The sequence below is a fragment of the Oncorhynchus mykiss genome, chromosome 17, assembly GCF_013265735.2.
Source record: "Oncorhynchus mykiss isolate Arlee chromosome 17, USDA_OmykA_1.1, whole genome shotgun sequence".
NCBI lineage: Eukaryota > Metazoa > Chordata > Actinopteri > Salmoniformes > Salmonidae > Oncorhynchus > Oncorhynchus mykiss.
In genome coordinates, this window is record NC_048581.1 from 58,850,081 (window position 1) to 58,873,850 (window position 23,770).

Sequence of the window (23,770 nt, forward strand, 5' to 3'; positions counted from 1 at the left end):
GGACGGGCACCACATGAGGGAGGAGGATGTCTTCCCTGTAACGCAGTGTTGAAATAGCTTGTTGTCATTACAGGCACAGTCCGATGATGCTGTGACACACCGCCCCAGACCATGACGGACCCTCCATCTTCAAATCGATCCTGCTTCAGAGTACAGGCCTCAGTGTAATGCTCATTCCTTCGATAACTCGAATCTGACCATCACCCCTGGTGAGACAAAACCGCAACTCGTCAGTGAAGAGCACTTTTTGCCAGTCCTGTCTGTTCCAGCGACGGTGGGTTTGTGCCCATAGGTAACGTTGTTGCCGATGATGTCTGGTGAGGACCTGCCTTACAACAGGCCTACAAGCCCTCAGTCCAGCCTCTCTCAACCTATTGCGGACAGTCTGAGCACTGATTGAGGGATTGTGGACTCCTGGTGTATCTCGGGCAGTTGTTGTTGCCATCCTGTACCTGTCCCGCAGGTGATGTTCGAATGTACCGATCCTGTGCAGGTGTTACACATAGTCTGCCACTACTAGGATGGACAGCTGACCGTCTCCCTGTAGCACTGTCTTAGGCATCTCAGAGTACAGACATTGCAATTTGCAGCATGCCTAAGGCATTTTCACACAGATGAGCAGGGACCCTGGGCATCTTTCTTTCTGTGTTTTTCAGAGTCAGTAGAAAGGCCTCTTCAGTGTCCTAAATTTTCATAACTGTGACCTTAATTGCCTACCGTCTGTAAGCTGTTAATGTCTTAACGACCGTTCCATAGGTGCATGTTCATTAATTGTTTTGTGGTTCATTGAACAAGCATGGGAAACGGTGTTTAAACCCTTTACAATAAAGATCTGAAGTTATTTGGATTTTTATGAATTTTCTTTGAAAGACCGGGTCCTGAAAAAGGGACGTTTTTTTTTTTTTGCTGAGTTTATATACTGTACACATGCAGCAATTTAATTCTACAAAATTATGCAGGGACATTTTCATAACCATGTCATTCCAACCCCTCTATTTTTCCCTCGTGTGAAGAACTTTTTCACCTCCCCAGTGGTAACAGCCTCTACCTAAAGGAGCTTCTTTTCTGACATACACTCGCTCTCTCTCGCCAACTCACACAACCTAATCTGGCGTCTTTAAAGATAGGGTGAACATAATCTCTTAAATGGGACATTTCCCAAGCCCACACTGACTCAGTGGCACCTGGGAAATGCCTTAAACCATGAGACTGATTTTAGGCCTCCGACAATGATATGTGACGAATACCTCATAGGCCAAGTCTGTCTTCACCAGTGGTTGAAACCCCACATTTATAGTGAAGAAACCCATTTAGGCCAGTTAATGGTGCTTTCAAGACAACTCGAATTCGGAACCGCCAAGATAAAATGTTTTTTTTTTTTTTTGCGTAAGGCTCTATTCCCAACTCATCCTTCATTCTTAACTTGACTCATCTTAATTCAGTTGTTGACATTTTCCCTCCCTCCTCCTTTTCTCCTTGGCTTGCTCCATCTATTCCTCCCTTACTCTTACTCCCAAACAGATATGGGCTCCTTCAATCCTGAATTGCACAAGCTCTCTATTGCCTTGGCTTTCAATGAGAGATGGATCTTCAAGACCTGTCCTGGAATTATTGTGTTGTAGTAATGTAGGGCCTAAGTTGCAGCATTGAGAGTAGTAGGTCTGACCAGTATGCTGTGAATGAATTGGCTTTGCTATGGATGTGTGTAGTATGTATACTGTTGGAATTCTCCAGAGGCCAGTTGCCCTCGACCTATTCAATGGGGAGAATTCAGCCCATAGTTAAGTGCGCCTAAATGGAACATAACTCTGTGCGTATTCTGACCTTGAACTTCAGCATGAGAATAGCACATGCTATTTGTTTGGGGTGGAGATGCTTGGGTAATATCACTGAAGAAGTGAAGCCAGTAACAAAAAAGAGCCATATTACAACCTGTTTGCTCTATAACCCGTTCGTTCATATGCCACCGGGATATACAATAAGGCCTTGACAGCAAAAAGACAACCGTCACACATTGGCGGAATAAATTCAACTACGTTTCATCACGAAACCGTAGTGCAACATCTGTTCATTCAATTCTACAAAGCCTACATTGAATCTAACAAACCATTATGAGACTCAGAATTGAGCTCGGGTGCATCCTGTTTCCATTGATCATCCTTGATGTTTCTACAACTTGATTGGAGTCCACTTGTGGTAAATTCAATTGATTTGGACATGATTTGGAAAGGCGCACACACCTGTCCTATATACGGTGGCAGTGCATGGTCAGAGCAAAAACCAAGTCATGAGGTCGAAGGAGCAATCGGGAGAACTACAACCGTATTCCAAAAAGGATTTAAATTGTTTTGCCTCATCAATCTACACAATACCCCATAATGGCAAAGGCAAAAACAGGTTTTTAGAAATGTTTGCAAATTTATATAAAAATGGAAGTATCACTTTTACACAAGTATTCAAACCCTTTACTCAGTACTTTGTTGAATCACCTTTGGCAGGGATTACAGCCTCAAGTCTTTTTGGGTATGACGCTACCAGCTTGGCACACCTGTATTTGGGCAGTTTCTTCCATTCTTCTCTGCAGATCCCCTCACGCTCTGTCAGGTTGGATGTGGAGTGTTGCTGCACAGCTATTTTTTTAAGTCTCCAGGGATGTTTGATCGGGTTCAAGTCCGGGCTCTGGCTGGGCCACTCAATGACATTCAGAGACTTGTCCTGAAGCCACTCCTGCTTTGTCTTTGCTTTTCTTAGGGTTGTTGTCCTGTTGGAAGGTGAACCCACATGCCAGGGTTTCTGTTAGGAAAATGTTGCACCGGACATTTGACCAGCAGCATTAAAAATGTACAAGAGCTATTGATAAGAGCTTTGTAAATTAGTAATTCGTTTGGAAAAGGGGATTGTAAATACAGTTAAGATTGTTCCTTATGATCCCTGGAGACATGTGAAACCAGTCATATGGAAGCAAACTGAAAATCATGGGAGTTGCATATCTTTTTATCTTGGTCAGGACGCAGTTGTAAATGATCTCAACTGGCCAACCTGGTTAAATAAAGACATGACGTGTATTGTGCGCCCTTTTCCACAGTTGAGTATGCTATAAATGGCTGAGCTATTATTAATTGTATGACCTCGTAATTTGCGTGGAAGAAATTTGGAGACCCAAGCTATATTCTTCTGTAGGGCTGAACATGCTGAGTTGATAAATGCGCTTTAGAATGAAAAAATAAATAAAAAAAGCCCAGGTATACATATATATTTATTTGACCATTTGTATCATGTAAAATATTAGCCACTATCGGGAGCCACCGTCAGAACTACCCACATACATTTACAACTGTCACTTTAGTGTTTAGTTTCCTTCAATTTGTAGCCTACATTTTGCATTATTCCATTCCGTTTACCTTTCTTTCCTCTGTCATGTCCGTGCAGGTGTTCCTGGGTGTCGCTAGCATTACTGGTTCATATATTAGTCTAACGGTGTGCAATAATTTTGGACATGTAGCATATTTGGATAATGATATAACTCGAAGCACACGTAGCAGGTTAAACCTGGAGTCTGGTGCACGGTTCACGGCTACTGACTGTTGTCAGAGTTCCATGATATGGGGTAGATTTAAAGGACTATTGTTCAACCCCTATTGTACACTTTTCCGCCTTCCAATATTTCATGGATTGGACTTGAATATGACAACTTTCAGGATGAATCAAAGCACTATTTTTGATTGATCAATATATTTCATGTGTAAAGGCTCTCCAAATCGGGTTTTTTTATGATTCAATCATACTTTCTTAACCCCAAAATTTGACAAAATAATGTACAAGATCAGAGTATTTAAGTCTACCAGTTGGGTGCTGAAACGGAGACGAATATGTATATTTGAAATGGATATCTTAATTGATCCCTATATTCTGAACCTGTTCTCTATGTATTCTAGTGAGTCTGTCGTCAAAATACAAATTAAAAAAGTACACCATGTTTTAAAGGGTAGGAGGCATGAGTTTTTACTCACCAATGTAACCGTGTGGTCAAAGACAAAGTAACTTAGTTGTAGTCACGATCTAGTTACGTGTGAGGTGAGCAGATTAGGAACGTACGGCCATGCAGCTCATCACCAACTTTGTGGCTGTTATCTAGTGGGAACCCGTTGGCACGGCAGGCTCTGGTGACTTCTTGCCGTGGGCTCAAAACGAAAGAGAAACATACCTGCTTGCTCTAATTGTGTAGTACCTCATCTGTTCTACTTTTTGTTTTGTCAACTTTTCGGGAATGTTCTCTGAAGTAGGCTTTGGGAGTTTTGTACCTTTTTTTTTTTTTCCCACTTTGGCTTAGTGCCAGCTGACGGATATCTGGAATATATCTATTTTGGATTTCCATGACTTTCCCCTGGCCTGACAAAGCACCCACCTCTCCCTCGCTTTGGAAGCCAACTCAGCTTGCACTCTTCTTTAAAAAAAGTTTTACCATTGGATGGACCCCAGCCATCAAGGCTGCTCTCTCTTTTGCTTTTAATCAGTGGTTATGTTTTGGTTGTGTTGTTCTCTAGCTGATTTCCAGTAGTTGGGTTCTAGCTTGCCGACCAAAAGTGGTGGTTAGCTAGGCTAATAGCTATTTGGCTAAATAGCTAACGTTAGCTGGCTGGCTGGCGGGCTTGCTGGTTAATATAACTGCATATAGCTAACATTATTTGATAATTGGTTAGATCGCATTATGTATTAACGCTTTGGGTTACTTTAATGTAGCTGTAAGCTAGGTGTTGATAGCAACTGGCTGACTCAGGCACTACTAACAATGTCAGCAGGCTAGTTGGCTAGCAACCTTGGAAGTTGATTTGTAACAATACATTCATAAAGTATTTGCTTGTAAATGGTCTGAAAATGCAATTGAAATGAGTGCAAGTTAATTTATTTAAATGTAATTTATTTCTGTTGGAGTTTACATTATTGGATGGCTTGCCAGGTCCTCCTTATTACATCACACCCCAGAAAAACATTCTGATCGGTTTTATGTAATAATTCGAAAATAGAAAAGTGAGCTGTAACTTTGGGACTTTTTATGCATGTACTAATGCAAATCCATGTTACATGTGGTTATGTTTATGCTACTTACCTTTTTTTAAGAGCAATGTATTATAAACCCTATTGAATGAAAACTCCACGAGAATCTGTTGGCCAGTAAGTGGGAGGGTTTTTAGCAGTTGAAGTAAATGTTTTCAGCCTGCACAAGGGAAGCACGCCTGCAAAGCCCCTTACACACCTGCATAAGGTAAGTCTTAATACCAACTACTGAGAAGTGTGTAGGAAAGGCACACATTTCCTATGTCTGAATCGGCCCCTAGGCGCGCTCATATGCTTTATACCATTATTGTGATCGTTGTATCCATTATGGGACGATATTGTCTTGTTCAGATTGCCCAGCCCTGTAAGTGGTGCCATGTGTATGCAATTGAATTCAATAAAGTGAATGTCCCACATATCCTGAGCCCCAGGCCCGCTTCACTCCAGTCCACCACAGCGGGTGGCAGTGGCATACTACAGTATAAGCCCTGAGCTACAATGCCTAACCTGGCTGGTTGAGGTAAATAGCAGCCAGCTGTATAAATGGAGCACCATGTAAGCTGAGGGACACCGTGAACAAAAGCATGTGCTTTGTGAGGGCATTGGAGCAGAGAGACAGGACTAGGGAGTGGATGCTGAACTCTCTCCTTTCACCCAGTGCAGTTGACGTGAAAGTCTCATGATGTTACGTAACAAGACATTCACACCCTTTCATCCATGGCTTCACCCCCCCCCCCACACACACACACACACATCCCCACCACTCAATATACTGCCCAGATGAATTACCTTTCTCTATCCAGAGCAGAGGTTTGGGGGGGGGGGGGGGGGGGCTGTTGTCTTTTCTTGGAACTCCGCTGTACCTTTTCATCTCCCCTCCTTCCCTTTGGAAACACCTTTTGATGTCAACAAGCTTGTGATGTCAATCACTCCCCCATTCAACACCTCTACAGTGAACAAATGCCCCGAGAATTTCCATGAATCTGAATTTATTTTTTTTTTCTTCACCCTTTGAGATGTTGACAGGACTCTAACAGTCCATTGGCCAGGGCAGTACACTACAGTACATCAGTGACATAGGAGACAGCACTTTGGCTGTATTACAAACAGTGAACAAAACAGCATGACATTTTTAATTTGTGTCAAGGTCAATTGCAGCCTTAGAGATTGAAAGAGAAGTATTGTCAGGTTGTACCCAATGATACAACTGTATCTTCCTAACATTCCATTCCCACCTGGGAGGCAAGCTCACAGCCCGCTCCCATGCATTACAGCACAAAACACAGCTGGAGTACACCTCTATCGCTCAATATTAGCCACCATTTAATTGGATATTTGAGTGACGCAAAACTGTACTTTACCTGACAAGTATGTGGACACTTGCTCGTCGAACATCTCATTCCAAAATCATGGGTATTAATATGGAGTTGGTCCCTCTCTTTGCTGCTATAACAGCCTCCATTTTTCTGGGAAGGCTTTCCACTAGATGTTGGAACATTGCTGCGGGGACTTGCTTCCCTTCAGCCACGAGCATTAGTGAGGTCGGCACTGATGTTGGGCGATTTAGGCCTGGCTCACAGTCAGCATTCCAATTCATCCCAACGGTGTTTGATGGGGTTGAGGTCAGGGCTCTGTGCAGGCCAGTGAAGTTATTCCACACGGATCTTGACAATTTCTATATGGACCTCGCTTTGTGCACGGGGGCATTGTCCTGCTGAAACAGGGAAGGGCCTTCCCCAAACTGTTTTCACAAAGTTGGAAGTACAGAGTCGTATAGAAAGTCATTTTATGCTGTAGCGTTACGATTTCCCTTCACTGGAACTAAGGGGCCTAGCCAGAACCATGGAAAAACAGCCCCAGACCACCAAACTTTACAGTTGGTACTATGCATTGGGGCAGGTAGCATTCTTCTGGCATCCGCCAAACCCAGATTTGTCCGTCGGACTGCCAGATGGAGAAAGCGTGATTCATCACTCCAGAGAACGCGTTTCCACTGCTCCAATGGCGGCAAGTTTTACACCACTCCGGCCGACGTGTGGCACTGTGCATGGGGATCTTAGGCTTGTGTGCGGCTGCTCGGCCATGGACACCCATTTCATGAAGCTCCTGACGAACTGTTCTAGTGCTGAAGTTGTTTCCGAAGGCAGTTTGGAATTCGGTAGTGAGTGTTGCAACCGAGAACTATTTTTACACGCTTCAGCGGTCCCGTTCTGTGAGCTTGTGTGGCCTACCACTTCGCGGCTGAGCCGTTGTTGCTCCTATATGTTTTCACTTCAGAATAACAGCACTTACAGTTGACTGGGGCAGCTCTAGCAGGGGAAAAATTTGACGAACTGCCTTCCTATGACAGTGCCACGTTGGCCGTCCTGAAGTGCTCAGTGACTTTCATTCTACTGCCAATGTTTGTCTATGGAGATTGCATGGCTGAGCTTGATTTTATACACCAGTCAGCAATGGGGGTGACAAATAGCCCAATCCACTAATTTGTAGGGTCTACATACTTTTGGCCATGTAGTGTTGGTGTGGTTTAGGTACATTTTCCATCCATTGTGGACTCTGCATGTCAAGCAGCAGAAGGTCACATTTGCCCATGTATTGCTAGTGTTTGTCAGCTAGAAATTTTTTAAAGTTTTTCTTTTTTCTCCCCCCCCCCAACCAACATACCGTAGCTAGCTAATATTATACACCTTTCAACATTGATTTTAATATTGTTTAAGCAAGATTGCTGCTGGAAAGCAACTTAAACAGACATTGATTGATGGACCACGTCAAATGGGCAGGTTAGCTAATGACGGATCACGTTAATTTGGCTAACATCTAGCTTAGCTATTTGGCCATGTCTGAATATTGTTTTATTTGCTTGCCAGCTTTGCCGACAGTGTCCTGGTAAAGCTGTCTGACTAATCTCTCTATTTTTTTTAATTAAAATTATTATTTTTTTTGCTCTCCAATTTCATGGTACCCAACTGTCTCATTGCTGCAACTCCCGTACGGTCTCGGGAGAGGTGACGGTCGAGAGCCGTGCGTCCTCCGAAACACAACCCAAACAAGCCGTACTCTTCATGACACAATGCCCATTTAACCCGGAAGCCAGCCGCACCAATGCGTCAGATGGAAGAACCGGGTGGCTGTCAGCGTGCACTGTGCCCAGCCCGCCACAGGAGTCACTAGTGCACGATGGGACAAGGACATCCCTGCTGGCCAAACCCTTCCCTAACCCGGACGACGCTGGGCCAATTGTGTGCTGCCCAGTGGGTCTCCCGGTCACGGCTAGCTGCGAACCCAGATTCTCTAGTGGCACAGCTAGCACTGCAGTGCCATAGAGCATAGAACTAACTTTTCGGCAGAAAGCCTTCTGGGACGTGACTTTTCATGTGCCTCAAACCTGTATTTCATATTTAAATATGAATACAATTTTTCAATTACGAGCCAAGTTGGTTTAGCCACAGAAAAAGAGTAACTTTCCTGCTAGCCGAGAGATGAGTTTGGATTGGTCTGCCATGTAGCACGCTTCTGTCTAACATGAGCTACTCAGTATGTGTAGGTAATCCTTTTCTAACTCAGGTTTTTTGAAAGGTATCACAAAGAACTGCAAAAGTGTTGCTAATGCTCTCCATTTCCCTAGGACAGAGTTTTGAAATCAGTGGAAGCACAGTATGAAGGCTAAGGAGATGGAGAGAATTCTGGCAATTTTGTTTGCAAGTATGCAAATAGTCTAGCAAGCTACATTTTCAGATATACTACCGTTCAAAAGTTTAGGGTCACTTAGATATGTCCTTGTTTTTGAAAGAAAATCACTTTGTCCATTTTAAAATAGCATTAAATTGATCAGACATACATTGTTAATGTTGTAAATTACTATTGTAGCTGGAAACACCCCCCCCAAAAAATGGAATATCTACATAGGCGTACAGAGGTCCATTATCAGCAACCATCACTCCTATGTTCCAATGGCACATTGTGTTAGCTAATCCAAGTGTATTTTTTTAAAGGCTAATTGATCATTAGAAAACCCTTTTGTAATTATGTTAGTACAGCTGAAAACTCTTGTTTGTTCTGATTTAAGGAAGCAATAAAACTGGCCTTTAGGTTAGTTGAGTATCTTGAGAATCAGCATCTGTGGGTTCAATTACAGGCTCAAAATGGCCAGAAACAACTTTTCTTCTGAAATTCGTCAGTCTATTCTTGTTCTGAGAAATGAAGGCTATTCCATGCGGGAAATTGGCAAGAAACTGAAGATCTCGTACAAGGCTGTGTACTACTCCCTTCACAGAACAGCGCAAACTGGTTCTAACCAGAATAGAAAGTGAGATGCCCTGGTGCACAACTGAGCAAGAGGACAAGTACATTAGAATGTCTAGTTTGAGAAACAGACGCCTCACAAGTCCTCAACTGGCAGCTTCGTTAAATAGTACCCGCAAAACACCAGTCTCAATGTCAACAGTGAAGAGGCGACTCTGGGATTCTGGCCTTCTAGGCAGAGTTCCTCTGTCCAGTGTCTGTTCTTTTGCCCATCTTTTTATTTTTATAGGCCAGTCTGAGATGGCTTTTTCTTTGCAACTCTGCACCTTTTTATTGTGATGTTTTATTGATAACAACCTGACCGTCATAGTTTCAGGAAAGTGAACAGAGAGTAAGGAGACAAAGACCTGAGATATTCAATGTCTGTCAGCTATGACTGGATACAAATGTAGAAGACACAATATCTCATAGCGTTGCATGTCAGAGAGCCAGCAACTTAAGCCAAATAAAATGTGTCTTGGCTACTCTTGGAAGAGCTTTGGATGGAATCTTTTTTAAATTGATTTTCAAACAATTATTTTATAGAAACTGTTTCTTTCACTCGCCAATGAGAAACTCCTTTCCTAAGGTTTGTAGAGATTATTGAACTCTTGTTGCACAGACACTGCTTACAAAGCATAGCATGATGGGGAATTATTTCATGTAGGCCTTTTCTTTCAGTGGGCCCCCATTTTTAACAGCCCTCAATTGACAATTCCAGACTATAAGAGGAGGCTTCCCTTCGGGAATAAAAGCATTTTGGGTCCAATTTTTAAACGTCTGGTTTGTTGGTGGCTTAGAAACTTTGTTTTTCATATAGTAACTGAAGAAGGATGGGGCAAAGTCTTCATGAAGAGAAATGGCACATAAACCTAGATGTCCCCCAGTATTGATGGCTTATAATCCTTATAACCACACCCTGAGGAAGGCACAGTGATGCCAAAACGTTGGTAAATGCCCATTCAATTGCTGTGAGTTTATACATGGCGTGTGAGACTTTCTTTATTTTGATAGTTTAATCGCCGTTAGTCCGCACCTCCACACAAACCGTTTTTCAGGTTGTGCCCCAGCCCATGTTTTATTTGTAATTTTTTAGAAGGCTTATAATCCATCACCAATTAAGTTTGTCACATTGCACATACTTATCTTAAATTCCAATTATGAGTTCCAGATGATAATTCCTAAATGGATGCCATTAAATTATAAAGGGGGGCTTTTAGGGAATACTGAACAGTCTAGGGTAGGGATACTGAAAATGCATAACACTGAACAAAAATTACTTCTGTTTTGGGCCTCCCAGGTGGCGCAGTGGTTAAGGGCGCTGTACTGCAGCGCCAACTGTGCCACCAGATACTCTGGGTTCACACCCAGGCTCTGTCGTAACCGGCCGCGACCGGGAGGTCCGTGGGGCGACGCACAATTGGCCTAGCGTCGTCCGGGTTAGGGAGGGGTTGGTCGGTAGGGATATCCTTGTCTCATCGCGCACCAGCGACTCCTGTGGCGAGCTGGGCACAATGCACTCTAACCAAGGTTGCCAGGTGCACAGTGTTTCCTCCGACACATTGGTGCGGCTGGCTTCCGGGTTGGATTCCGGGTTGGATTCCGGGTTTGATGCGCGCTGTGTTAAGAAGCAGTGCGGCTTGTTTGGGTTGTATATCGGAGGACGCATGACTTTCAACCTTCGTCTCTCCCGAGCCCGTACGGGAGTTGTAGCGATGAGACAAGATAGTAGCTACTAAACAATTGGATACCACGAAATTGGGGAGAAAACGGGGTAAAAAAAAAGTACTTCTGTTTTAGAGGTACTGGGTCCATAGCTGCAGGAAGTAGGGATGCTGGGGCAGCACCCCCTATTGTATTTTTTTTGTTGCCAAAATTAGGCTATATAAAAAATCCTCAAGTGATATTACTACTCTCTGAACATGCATAAATAAAATAATTCAAAACACTACACAAGAGAGCATAATTTAGCTACAGGTCAATCGCTTCTAAAAAAAAGTTTTTACTGTCAGGAAGGCTACAATTTCAATTTGGGCAGCATATGCACCAAATATAGAACAGCTTGTTGCGTTGTGGCCATAGATAATCCATCGAAGGATTTTGGAACCTCTAACCTTGGCACTTTGACTGTTAAATTCATGTGTACACTAGCAATGGCTGCCAGTCCTGACTTGAATTATTATTATTTTTTTTAACTAGGCAAGTCAGTTAAGAAAAATGTATTATTTACAATGACTGTCTACTGTGGAACAGTAGGTTAACTTGTTCAGGTGCAGAACAACAGATTTTTCCCTTGTCATCTCCAGGGATTCGATCCAGCAACATTTCAGTTACTGTCCCAACGCTCTAACCACTAGGCTACCTGCCGCCCCAAATGGGAACTGCCATCTATGGATTCTATTTTTATGGTTGGTTGCAGCTGTCAGTTTGCCATTCACAAATGTCAAAATACAATTGTGGGAATAATGTAGACCTACCGTTTTGGAAAGCAAAAGCCTACTGATGAATCGAGAAGACTAATCTGTCAGTGAATCTTAAAGAAATGCTCAACTTTTTGAGTGATTCTGAGCAAACAGCACTGTTTTTCAAAGTAGCTTATCTTGAGATATTGGCACGAATGATCAGCCATCACCGGTGAGTGACCTATGCTTCATCATCATTGGGTGAGTGACCTATGCTTCATCATCATTGGGTGAGTGACCTATGCTTCATCATCATTGGGTGAGTACTCTATGCTTCATCATCATTGGGTGAGTACTCTATGCTTCATCATCATTGGGTGAGTACTCTATGCTTCATCATCATTGGGTGAGTGACCTATGCTTCATCATCATTGGGTGAGTGACCTATGCTTCATCATCATTGGGTGAGTGACCTATGCTTCATCATCATTGGGTGAGTGACCTATGCTTCATCATCATTGGGTGAGTGACCTATGCTTCATCATCATTGGGTGAGTCAGTGTAACTGGAAAGTCTATTTTGAAGCGCACTGTACTGTGTACACTTATGGACACACGCATACATACACACACCATACTATAAAAAGATGGAAACCAAATATTCCTGCACGATCGCGCGCACACACACACACACACACACCAGTGCCCTATCCTCTTTGATGTGGTTAATGAAGGCCTCTATTCACAGGGATATCAAGCAGGCTCCGCTCATTAAAAGATCCAAAATGTCCTGCTTTCAAGAAAGTCACCCCATCCTTTTAAAAGATCAATCAGAAACTGCCTGCATTTCATGAACATTTTACCACAGCCCCGAGTCTGTCTGAAATGTCTGTTTTCCTTCTGTTTTGTTCTCTTGTGGACGGACGGGCACGTTTTGCATTTTTCCAGGCCTTCAAAACTCAGAGCTCCATATTTTAAGATGCACAGCTGGTGCCCCAGGGCTTATTTTGCAACTTGACAAATTGGGAACCTTTTCCCTCTTTTCACTCTCTTCCATGACTAAACATTGAGTCTGCTGGATGGAGAGGGAGGAGGCTGGAAGGAGGCCACTGTAGCCACATGGAGTTAACACTGTTCTTGTTTTGGCAGTTAGATCCACAGTGTAACATCTTCAGGTCAGGCCAGAGGTCAGGAGAGAGGACTTCCAAAGGCATGACAGAGCTTCCAAGGGGACACATCCCCTCAACACCCCCTCCCCCCTTTTCTCTTCACTCCCTGACCTCGCTCCCTCTGCCTGACTTGGCTGTTTGCGGCTGTTTGCTTTCCCATTATTGGTCACACTTGGGGATTTCACCGGCTGCAAGCCCAAGGTTTGGAATTCAATGGGGCTGTCTCCAGAGAATTCTGCTCTCCATAGGGGCAAACACATTGTTTTTCCTCTTTGTTTTAATGGACTTCCAAGTACATTCTGCAAATAGTTGAGAGAAACCATCATGTCAGGGTCTTTTAGCTCTGTCTCCAGGTCAAGGGTAGTCCAGTTGATTTGAGGCCATGTTGTTGGGAAATCTTATCCTTCTGAAGCTGTTTTCATTCTTGGTCTCTTATGTCTGTTCAGTTTTGAATGACCAAGTCCATTTGGCAGGATGTATCTGAGCGCTAAGCTCTTCCTCTCTCGTGTGAATATGAAACTGTTTTAGATTTGTGTGTTTTGAGGAGGAGACCGGAACTGTGAGACTAGCCAAGAGGAGTTCATGATGGGAAGAAGGATTACACACAACTCAAGTTTGTTTATGTCTTCCCCCCCCCCCCCCCCTCTTTGCCTCCTTTAAATATTTGCAAAAGGTAATGACGTTTTATCACTTGTTAAATAACACCAAGACATATTTAGGATAGGACTTATAATTACTCTGTCTTGGATTGTGTTTTACTCTGTAAAAAAAAAGGTAGTACATGCAATTTTTACTTACTGGACCCTATTCCCCTCAAGTCATTGAAACCATTTAATGGCCACTCTGGCTTTCTTCTCAGCCTCCTGTCACATACCTGGTGTCTTATATCCATGCCAGATTCTTTATTCTCAATACACACTGAACATAGACCTATACTTTAGAGCCAATCCCAATAACAATGGGCCATAACTGAGAGAGAATCTCCCCTTAAGCTCTTAGGAGGTCTGGACCATAATACAGCCTGTCTTCTCTCAGGAAGTTTATCCAAACAGTATTGTGTATGTACTCTAACGGAATCCAGCTGCAGTCATGTACAAGCCTGTGCGAGTGTACACACACACACACACACACACACACACACACACTCGCTTACATAGAGTACACAAACGGGACAACAGCAGTCCAACCTGCACGGTCATGGGAAGAAAGTCTCCTGTGATAATAGGCCAGGGTTAACGAGTTGAGACTTACTGTAGTCTATGAGAGTGAGTATGGCTGACTGGCTGCAGGTGTCTACCCCACAGTGACGTTGTCAATAAGGGTGGTGGTTGCGGGGCTCTGTTACTGCCTGGGGTATAGTAACCATGTCTGTCTGGTGACTGGGCTATATTATGTCCGTCTTACCTGGCCATCTGCCTTTCATATCTATTAGTGGTGGGAAAAGTACAGAATTGTCATACTTGAGTGAAATGTAAAGATGCCTTTTTTAAAAGGAAATTACTTAAGTAAAAGTGAGTCGCCCAGTAAAATACTACTTGAGTAAAAATATTTGGTTTTAAATATACTTAAGTGTCAAAAGAAAATGTAATCGCTAAAATATACTTAAGTGTCAAAAGAAAATGTAATCGCTAAAATATATTTAAGTATCAAAAGTAAAAATGTAAATAATTTCAAATTCCTTATTAAGCAACCCATACGGCACAATTCTCTTTATTTTATTTACGGATAGCCAGGGGCACACTTCAACAGTCAGGCATAATTAACAAACTAAGCATTTGTGTTGCATTTGAGTCATTTGAGTCTGTCAGATCAGAGGCAGTAGGGATGACCAGTGATGTTCTCTTGAATTAGACAATTTTCCTATCCTGCTAAGCATTCAAAATGTAACGAGTACTTTTGGGTGAGAAGTAAAATGTAAGGAGTAAAAACGACATTTTCATTTGGAGTGAAGTAAAAGTTGTCATATGTACAGTAACTAAAAAAAATACTTAAGTAGTACTTTAGGGTACTTTACTTATTTGTACTGATTTTTACCAGTTATTTTAGTGTCACTACTGACTGAAGTACATGCTTGACTAGAGGGATAGAGTAAACATGCGATGAGGGAATTCTGTATTTATAAATTGTGATGTTTTACTAAATGTTTCTCTTGTCTTAAAGCTTATTATTAATGTATTTTCTTTCCCCTCGGACATTGTTACATGCGCGATAGAACAGCAGAATATGTACTGCAATGTTTTTCACTTCGTTTCATCAGAGGGCCTATTGTTATTAAATTAAACTTTTCAAGATTTAGTTTCCAATTGATTCTGACAGCTGCAACATTTCCATAACTATTATTAGGCCTCCATACATAAACTCAGCAAAAAAAGAAACGCCCCCTTTTCAGGACCCTGTCTTTCAAAGATAATTAGTAAAAATCCAAAACTTTACAGATCTTCATTGTAAAGGGTTTAAACACTGTTTCCCATAAACAATTAATGAACCTGCACATGTGGAACGGTCGTTAAGACATTAACAGCTTACAGACGGAAGGCAATTAAGGTCACAGTTAGGAAAACTTAGGACACTAAAGAGGCCTTTCTACTGACTGGAAAAACACCAAAAGAAAGATGCCCAGGGTCCCTGCTCATGTGTGAACTTGCCTTAGGCATGCTGCAAGGAGGCATGAGGACTGCAGATGTGGCCAGGGCAATAAATTGCAATGTCCATACTGCGAGACGCCTAAGACAGCGCTACAGTGAGACAGGATGGACAGCTGATTGTCCTCGCAGTAGCAGACCACGTGTAACAACTCCTGCACAGGATCGGTACATCTGAACGTCACACCTGCGGGACCAGTACAGGATGGCAACAACAACTGCCCGAGTTACACAAGGAACGCACAATCCCTCCATCAGTGCTCAGACTGTCCTCAATGGGCTGTGCGAGGCTGGACTGGGGCTTGTAGGCTTGTTGTAAGGCAGGTTCTCACCAGACATCACCGGCAACAACATTGCCCATTGTCATAAACCCACCGTCGCTGTGACGTCAGACAGGACTGAGCTTGTTTTCATTGCAGGCAATCTCAATGCTGTGTGTTACAGGGAAGACATCCTACTCCCTCATGTGGTACCCTTCCTGCAGGCTCATCCTGACATGACACTGCCACCAGCCGTACTGCTCGTTCTGTGTGTGATTTTCTGCTGTTGGATCAGAGGGTGAGGGCTTGAGCCATTCCCCACAGAAATGTCCAGGAACTTGCAGGTGCCTTGGTGGAAGAGTGGGGTAACATCTCACAGCAAGAACTGGCACAATCTGGTGCAGTCCATGAGGAGGAGATGTACTGCAGTACTTAATGCAGCTGGTGGCCACACCAGATACTGACTGTTACTTTTGATTTTGACTCCCCCCTTTGTTTAGGGACACATTATTCAATTTCTGTTAGTCACATGCCTGTGGAACTGGTTCAGTTTGTCTGTTGAATCTTGTTATGTTCATACAAATAGTTACACACGTAAAGTTTGCTGACAATAAACGCAGTTGACAGTGACAGGACGTTTCTTTTTCTGCTGAGTTTGTTACTGTGAAGTTATTTACATTTTTCTATTTCTTTCACCAGTAAACTTCTCTCTATGTAGTTGATTGTAGCCTACTTTCAGACATCCAGTATCTCATAGGCTGTGTAAGTGGAGTGGTACAGCAGACTTCTCTGTCCCCTGTCCTGTCTAGTATGGTGCTGTACCCTTCTTGATCTTTGCTTGAATTGTCGGGTTCCCTGGCGCAGCTCCAGTTGTATTTATTATATATGTGTTTGTGTGCAGTTGGAGGTCCTGTTGCTAGGCGAGAAAAGGTTGTATTTACCTTGAGCCCTTCCTTGGGGGATGGTGGGGTGGTTGAGTGGGAGTTGTTATTTAGCCCAAATGGTTGTGACAAGGAGCGTTTTCACACGCATCCAGTTGGGTAAACAACATGGAGAGGCGGGCAGCTCATTGATAGCAGGTGTGACATTCCCCTGTCCCGACCCATCTCAACTACCTCCTCCTGCCTCAGCTCCCTCTGCTTTTCCCCTGTCCCGAGCTGGCCTGATCTGGGATGGGGCCTGAGCCTCAGTCCTTTATCTCCTCCTCCTCCTACTGGTCAGCAGTATAACTTTGATGGCTCGCCCTGGTGCTCTACTCATCATTATCATTCTCCTCTCCCCTGTTCTGTTCAGTCATTTCTCTCCACTTTGTGTGTCCCCCCCCCCTGTTCTCCTTTTAGCCACTCGGCTGCTATCCACCAGTTTGCCTATAGAATCATTTATTTAATAATGCAGGTTTCTAGCCAGCATTGCCACCCAGACTGGAAAATACAGATTTTCCTTATCAGTTCTAATATGATAAAGGAAAAATAATCTTGATTGTGTCACTCTGTCATTGTTGTCACCATTCTCTTTACTTATTGCCTCTTCCTCCCACTAGAACATCCCTTCTGGTCACAACAGTCCCATTAGTAGTACAGTTAAAATCTGCTACAGTAGCTTTATCTCCTGACCCACTTCCTGCTCTCCCCGGTAGCTTCCTGTCAGCTGCTTGTTGAGTCGTATCTGAAGCGGCTGCTGCTATGTTAACAGAACACTAGTTTAATCCCACAGCCGTTACTGTCTCTGAGATCATTACACACATGGCTGTTGCAAACATGGCGGCTGCTCTCTGTAGGCCCCGTCACACACAGCAAGCAGCGTTCAGGTTTCAGCTGCCTGGCTTGTCCTGTCTCTGTGGCATCTACCGTAGCCTCCTCATAAACAAACAATACAACAAATAAGAGCTCATTTTTCACAAGCATGGTTGCATTATATCAATAATTCAGGGATAACTCATGACTTCTTGGCGAGATAATGTATGTAGTTAGTCGGGCTGAGGTGCAGGTAGCACTGTCAGGAAGAGGAGGATGAGCAGAGAAGATCTGCATTTCGGAGTCAGACTTCTGTGTATGCATTCATTTTTACGTGTGTGTGTGTGTGTACACGCCGGTGCCAGAGAGCCATATAAAGACCCCCTTCACCCCAGCAGCCCGCCAGTGGAATGCCCTAAAATAACCCAACATGGCCCCATTTTTTATTTGATGAAAAACAAACAAACAAACTGAATGTTTCAGTCAGTGGTCATCTCAAAGACTATTTGGCGGCACTTTAGATGGAAAGAATGTTCTGGAATCTAGGGGGCCTTTTTTTTTTTTTTGCATTTCTCCAAGTAACAAGACTTTTCTGTTTTAAGAAAAAACTAAAGAGCACTGATCGAGAGGAGCGAAGGTGCTGCTACTTCACCGGCAGACAGCCTTGTGGAGATGTAACCAACGGGAGAGACTAGTTACCACACCCCATATATCCCCACGTACCTTTTAGCCACCCAGCCAGCGACCCTCCCTCTTTTCTGTGGTCACTCTTCTGATGAGTGCCTCTTCAACTTCAAAGACGATGACATTCCATTTCCTCATTCACATACTCAAATTGTCTTTCTAATAATAACTTGTTCCACTGTCTGTCAAACAGCCTGGCTCTCACATGTTTGCCCAAAGCCTCATCTTGTACACTGACACATCACTGATGTTATAGGGGAGTATGGCTGCTGTAGGCCCACTGTGGACATTTAGAAATGTACTGAACAAAAATATAAATACAACATGCTACAATTTATACAATTTTCCTGAGTTACAGTTCAATAAAGGACATTTTCAAATGTTCATTGACAAAATGCAATCGTGTTCGTTGTAAGTAGTTTATGACTGCTCATATCATAACCCCACCGCCACCATGGGGCAATCTGTTGACATCCGCATACCGCTCGCCTACACAACGCCATACATGTGGTCTGCGGTTGTGAGGCCGGGTGGCCGTATTGCCAAATTCTCTAAAACGACGTTGGAGGCGGCTTATGTTAAAGAAATGAACATTCAATTCTCTGACAGCAGCTCTGGTTGACATTTTCTCCCCAATTTCAATATTGTCTCATTGCTGCAACTTCTCAACGGGCTCTGGAGGTGAAGGTCGAGTCGTGCATTCTCCAAAACATGACACCCCCCCCCCCCCCCCCCAAACCGCGTTTCTTTACACCCGCCCGCTTAACCTGGAAGCCAGCCGCACCAATGTGTCGGAAGAAACCCTGTTCAACTGACGACCGAGCTCAGCCCGCCACCAGAAGTCACTAGAGCACGATGAGCCAAGTAGCACTGTGATGCAGTGCCCTAGGCCGCTGCGCCACTGTAGGCCACGATTTTATATTTTTATGTTCAGTGTAGTAAAAGGAAGATTCGATTCTGCTAACCTACCTTGTTTTTTGTTGAACTAAGTAGGCCGGTTGTAGAGCCTCCCTTGACATGCTGTGTCACAATCATAATAATCCCCTGACTTGTTCAGTATAGGCTAAATACATTGGTTAAATGAGTAGTATACCTTTCTGAAATCAGACCACTGTGCCTGCATTCTAGTTTGAGAAAATGGCTGCTTTCCTAATGTCTGGAAAACATCACTGACTGGCCAGTGAATTAATTGATCCATGAACCAATGCACCCTATTTCAGTTTAGAAACTAATTTTAATATCTCTTTGAAGTGCGGTTTTACGACTCGGGGCAACTCTTGCATGTTTCTCCATAACTACCAATTCCAAGTCTGGAAAGTTCCAGGCTGTTAGTTTAGAATTTAACAAAAGTATTCAAGGTCTCCTAGGAGGTATTCAGTTATTTTGTTTTTATAATAAAAAAATGTCTTCACTTTTTTTCTGACTGGATTTTTAGGTCAGCATTCCTCATTTTTCCCTCACTAGCTCCCATATGCCTGCCTGGCTAACTGCATGTTAAACCATCACTCCCTCAGCCCTCCTAAACTACATAACTATGCTGATTAGCGTGTGTGTGTGTGTGTGTGTGTTATATGTGCCTGTGCACAAGAGAGGATTTAAGGTGGTACAGCTTTGAGTACTTTCCCCCTTTTGGCTCTGGATAGAGGACAGTTTCCAATTTTTTTTGGGTGGTGGGGTTAGGGGGCTTGAGGGAGGGGGTTGCTTTCAGAACAAGATGTCCTTTGATAGTCTAGATGTGTTGCATCACTGCTGTTGGCCTGGGAACACTGACCTGGATATTTGGGGGCAAGCCGATGCAAATACCTACAAGACCGGAGTGTGTGTGTGTCCACTCTTGGCCCCTTTTCACTAAAGCAAGAGTTCCCAAACTTTTTCACTTGGAGCCCCCTTCCAACATTGGGGAACATATTTTCAAGGTTATGCAGTACACAATTATTTAACTTTCCTTGCCTTCTCTATCAACCTCTATGCAACAAACTTTCTACTCAACGTTGTATTTCGTGTTTGCCGCTACAGAGTTATCTGCTACATCATTTTACAGTTAATGTCTTGTCTGTTTCAGCCCCAAAGACGTGCAGTCCGAAGCAGTTTGTTTGTAAGGACCAGGTGACGTGCATCTCCAAGGGCTGGCGCTGCGATGGGGAGAAGGACTGCCCAGACGGCTCTGATGAATCGCTGGATGTCTGTAAGTCTGTCTCTCGCGTGCTGTTCGTCTGTTGTGTCCATTTTCCACTTGTGTGGCTATGAAGGAAATTAGCGACACAATGCTAACAAGTAGGCTACTGTGAGGGACAGACATTTTAATGTAGGAAATGATGTCCATTTTGTTTATTCTCTCTGCATCTGTAGCTAGTTATTCTCAAGTCCTTTACATTGGTTGGATTGAGTACCAAAGGTCATGCTTTGTTGGTGTTCCGTTTGAGTGGATCATCCATTTTAAATGGGTCACAACGTCCCCTACAGCCGTCCTATGGTTTGGCAATGCAGTACATCATGGTTGTCACTGTGTTTCATATTGAGTCTAGTTAGCCTAGCTGTGGCATGAGTCATGTCTAACAGAATGCACTTTCTGTCACATTGAGTCTACAGACTGTCCAGTGCACCCAGAGTTTAATGGACCAGTTATTCTCCCTATGTCCTACACATTCACCAGCTGTTCAAAACAAAAAAAAATGTTTAATTGTCACGTACACATAAATAGGTTAGTATGTCTTGGGGGTTTGATATTTGTGCTTTCTTACTCATTATTCACGATTAATTCCTGACTATCCCATAGTCATGGTAGGATCCACATTAATGTAGAAGTGTTTAGAAATGTATTCTTATTTACAATAAGTGACTCCAACATGACACACAACATTTTTTACTATTCATTTCTATTGGGCACCAAATCATCTGAAACGCAAACTAAAACAAACAGTAAATGCACAAGCTTGATGTAATCATTACTTGCTAGGAATATGGGACCAAATACTAAACTTTTGACTACTTTAATACACATGAAGTGAATTTCTCCCAATACTTTTAGTCCCCTAAAATGGGGGGACGATGTACAAAAAGTGCTGTAATTTCTAAACGGTACATCTGGTATGTATGAAAATACCCTCAAATTAAAGCTGACAGTCATGTCATTTTAAATCCAAAGTGCTGGAGTACAGAGCCAAAACAACACAAAAAATTGGAGCTCATTGTATTTGTGCCTGTGTGCATGGGTGCGATGCTCAACTTCTTTCTGCACATAAACATATACCCCAAACCCTAAATATATAGATCTAAACTTTAACTGCTGCTTTAAGATGTTTAGCTAAAGGTAGGTGTTTCACTTTTATAGTTCCTTGACTGTATCATTCTCCCTTATCACCCATATAATTAGAAAAGTGATTGCGGTACCTCAATTTTATTATGTATGCTTAATTTGATTGCATTTGTTCACCATAAATATGGCTGGAGTCAAATCTCCAATGTTATTAACTACCATAATGATGGTTGCTTATGTTCCCCTGATAGAAGAAAGAAGAGGGTAAGTCTTCTCAGCAGAGGAGAAGGCTTCCTTGGCATGGAGGGAGGATGACTTATGTGATTTAGATAAACTGATGGCAATTAGGGCCGATTTGCCAGCGATCACGGATAAGGACTCAATTTAAGTGCTTCCTACAGGTCTAGTGCTATAGTATGAAAACTTATTTATACTGCAGTCCGGTTACTTACAGTGCATTCGGAAAGTATTTCTACAAAATGTAGAAAGAGGGGTTTGAATACTTTCCCGAATGCACTGTGTATATATATATTTTTAATTCCCCTCATCTACATACAAAACCCCATAATGACAAAGCAAAAACAGTTTTTTTTAGAATTACATTTTTTTTTTAAACATATTATTTACATAAGTATTCAGACCCTTTGCTATAAGACCCAAAAATTGAGCTCTGGTGAATCCTGTTTCCATTGATCCTTGATGTTTTCTACAACTTGATAGGAGTCCACCTGTTGTAAATTCAATTGATTTAGACATGATTTGGAAAGGCACAAACCTGTCTATATAAGGTCCCACAGTTGACAGTGCATCTCAGTGTAAAAACCAAGCCATAAGGTCTAAGGAATTTCCGTAGAGCTCCGAGACAGGATTGTGTCAAGGCACAGATCTGGGGAAGGGTACCAAAACATTTCTTCAGCATTGAAGGTCCCCAAGCACACAGTGGCCTCCATCATTCTTAAATGGAAGAAGTTTGGAACCACCAAGACTCTTCCTAGAGCTGGCTGGCCGGCCAGCCAAACTGAGCAGTTGGTGGAGAAGGGCCTTAGTCAGGGAGGTGACCAAGAACCCAATGGTCACTCTGACAGAGCTCGAGTTCCTCTGTGGAGATCTGAGAACCTTTCAGCAGCACTTCAACCTTTCACCCTCTCTGCAGCACTCCACCAAATCAGGCCTTTATGGTAGAGTGGCCAGATGGCAGCCACCTCTCAGCAAAAGGCACATGACAGCCTACTTGAAGTTTGTCAAAAGGCACCTAATGGACTCTGACCATGAGAAACAACAAGATTTTCTGGACTGATGAAACCAAGATTGAACTCTTTTGCCTGAATGCGAAGCGTCACGTCTGGAGGAAACCTGACACCATCCCTACGGTGAAGCATGGTGGTGGCAGCATCATGCTGTAAGGATGTTTTTCAGAGGCCGGGACTGGGAGACTAGTCAGGATCAAGGGAAAGATGAACGGAGCAAAGTACAGAGATCCTTGATGAAAACCTGCTCCAGAGCACTCAGGACCGTAGACTGGGTTGAAGGTTCAACAGTACAACGACCCTAAGCACACAGCCAAGACAACGCAGGAGTGGCTTCAGGACGAGTCAATGAGTGTCCTTGAGTGGACCAGCCAGTGCCCGGACTGATCTAACATCTCTGGAGAGACCTGAAAAGAGCTGTGCAGCGACGCTCCCCGTCCAACCTGACAGAGCTTGAGATGATCTGCAGAGAAGAATGGGAGAAAGTCCCCAAATACAGGTGTGCCAAGCTTGTAGCTTTATACCGAAGACTCGAGGCTGCCAAAGGTGATTTGACAAAGTACTGAGTAAACGGTCTGAATACTTTTTTTTTATTTTTTATACACAAACAAAAATGTCTAAATCTGTTTTTGCTTTGTCATTGGGTATTATTGTGTGTTGATTTGAGGAAAAACAACAATTTCATCTATTTTAGAATAAGGCTGTAACGTAACAAAGTGACCCAGAAGTAAAGGGGTTTGAATACTTTTCTGAATGCTCTGTAAGAGAGGAGGGTGTGGTTCTATAACCAGGCTTACATTAACACATAATCAGACTCAACACAGTGGGTCTGGCTGGGGAAAACAATGGGAAGCTTCATCTGTTACAGAGAGCGTTGGCCGTTCATTCATGTGTGCCTTCACGCAACTCAGTCATACCCAATTACCTGATTTACAAAGTTTATCTTTGCTTCGAAAGAAACGGTTTCCTTTTACACCCCTCGCCACAGAGGTGGCAGTCATAAGCAGGGTTGGGGGTAACGCGTTACAGTAATATCATTTTT

General features: G+C 43.2%; 1 protein-coding gene across 6 annotated transcripts in view; it reads left to right on the top strand.

Annotated features, from left to right (window-relative positions):
- LOC110494239 (low-density lipoprotein receptor-related protein 1) overlaps positions 1 to 23,770 on the top strand; it is a 178,186-nt gene that overhangs the window by 17,187 nt on the left and 137,229 nt on the right. For all 6 annotated transcript variants that reach the window (XM_036950321.1, XM_036950323.1, XM_036950324.1 and 3 more), the window contains exon 2: positions 20,288 to 20,410. In XM_036950321.1, coding sequence (XP_036806216.1) covers positions 20,288 to 20,410 — 123 coding nt within the window. The remainder of the gene's footprint in view (positions 1 to 20,287; positions 20,411 to 23,770) is intronic.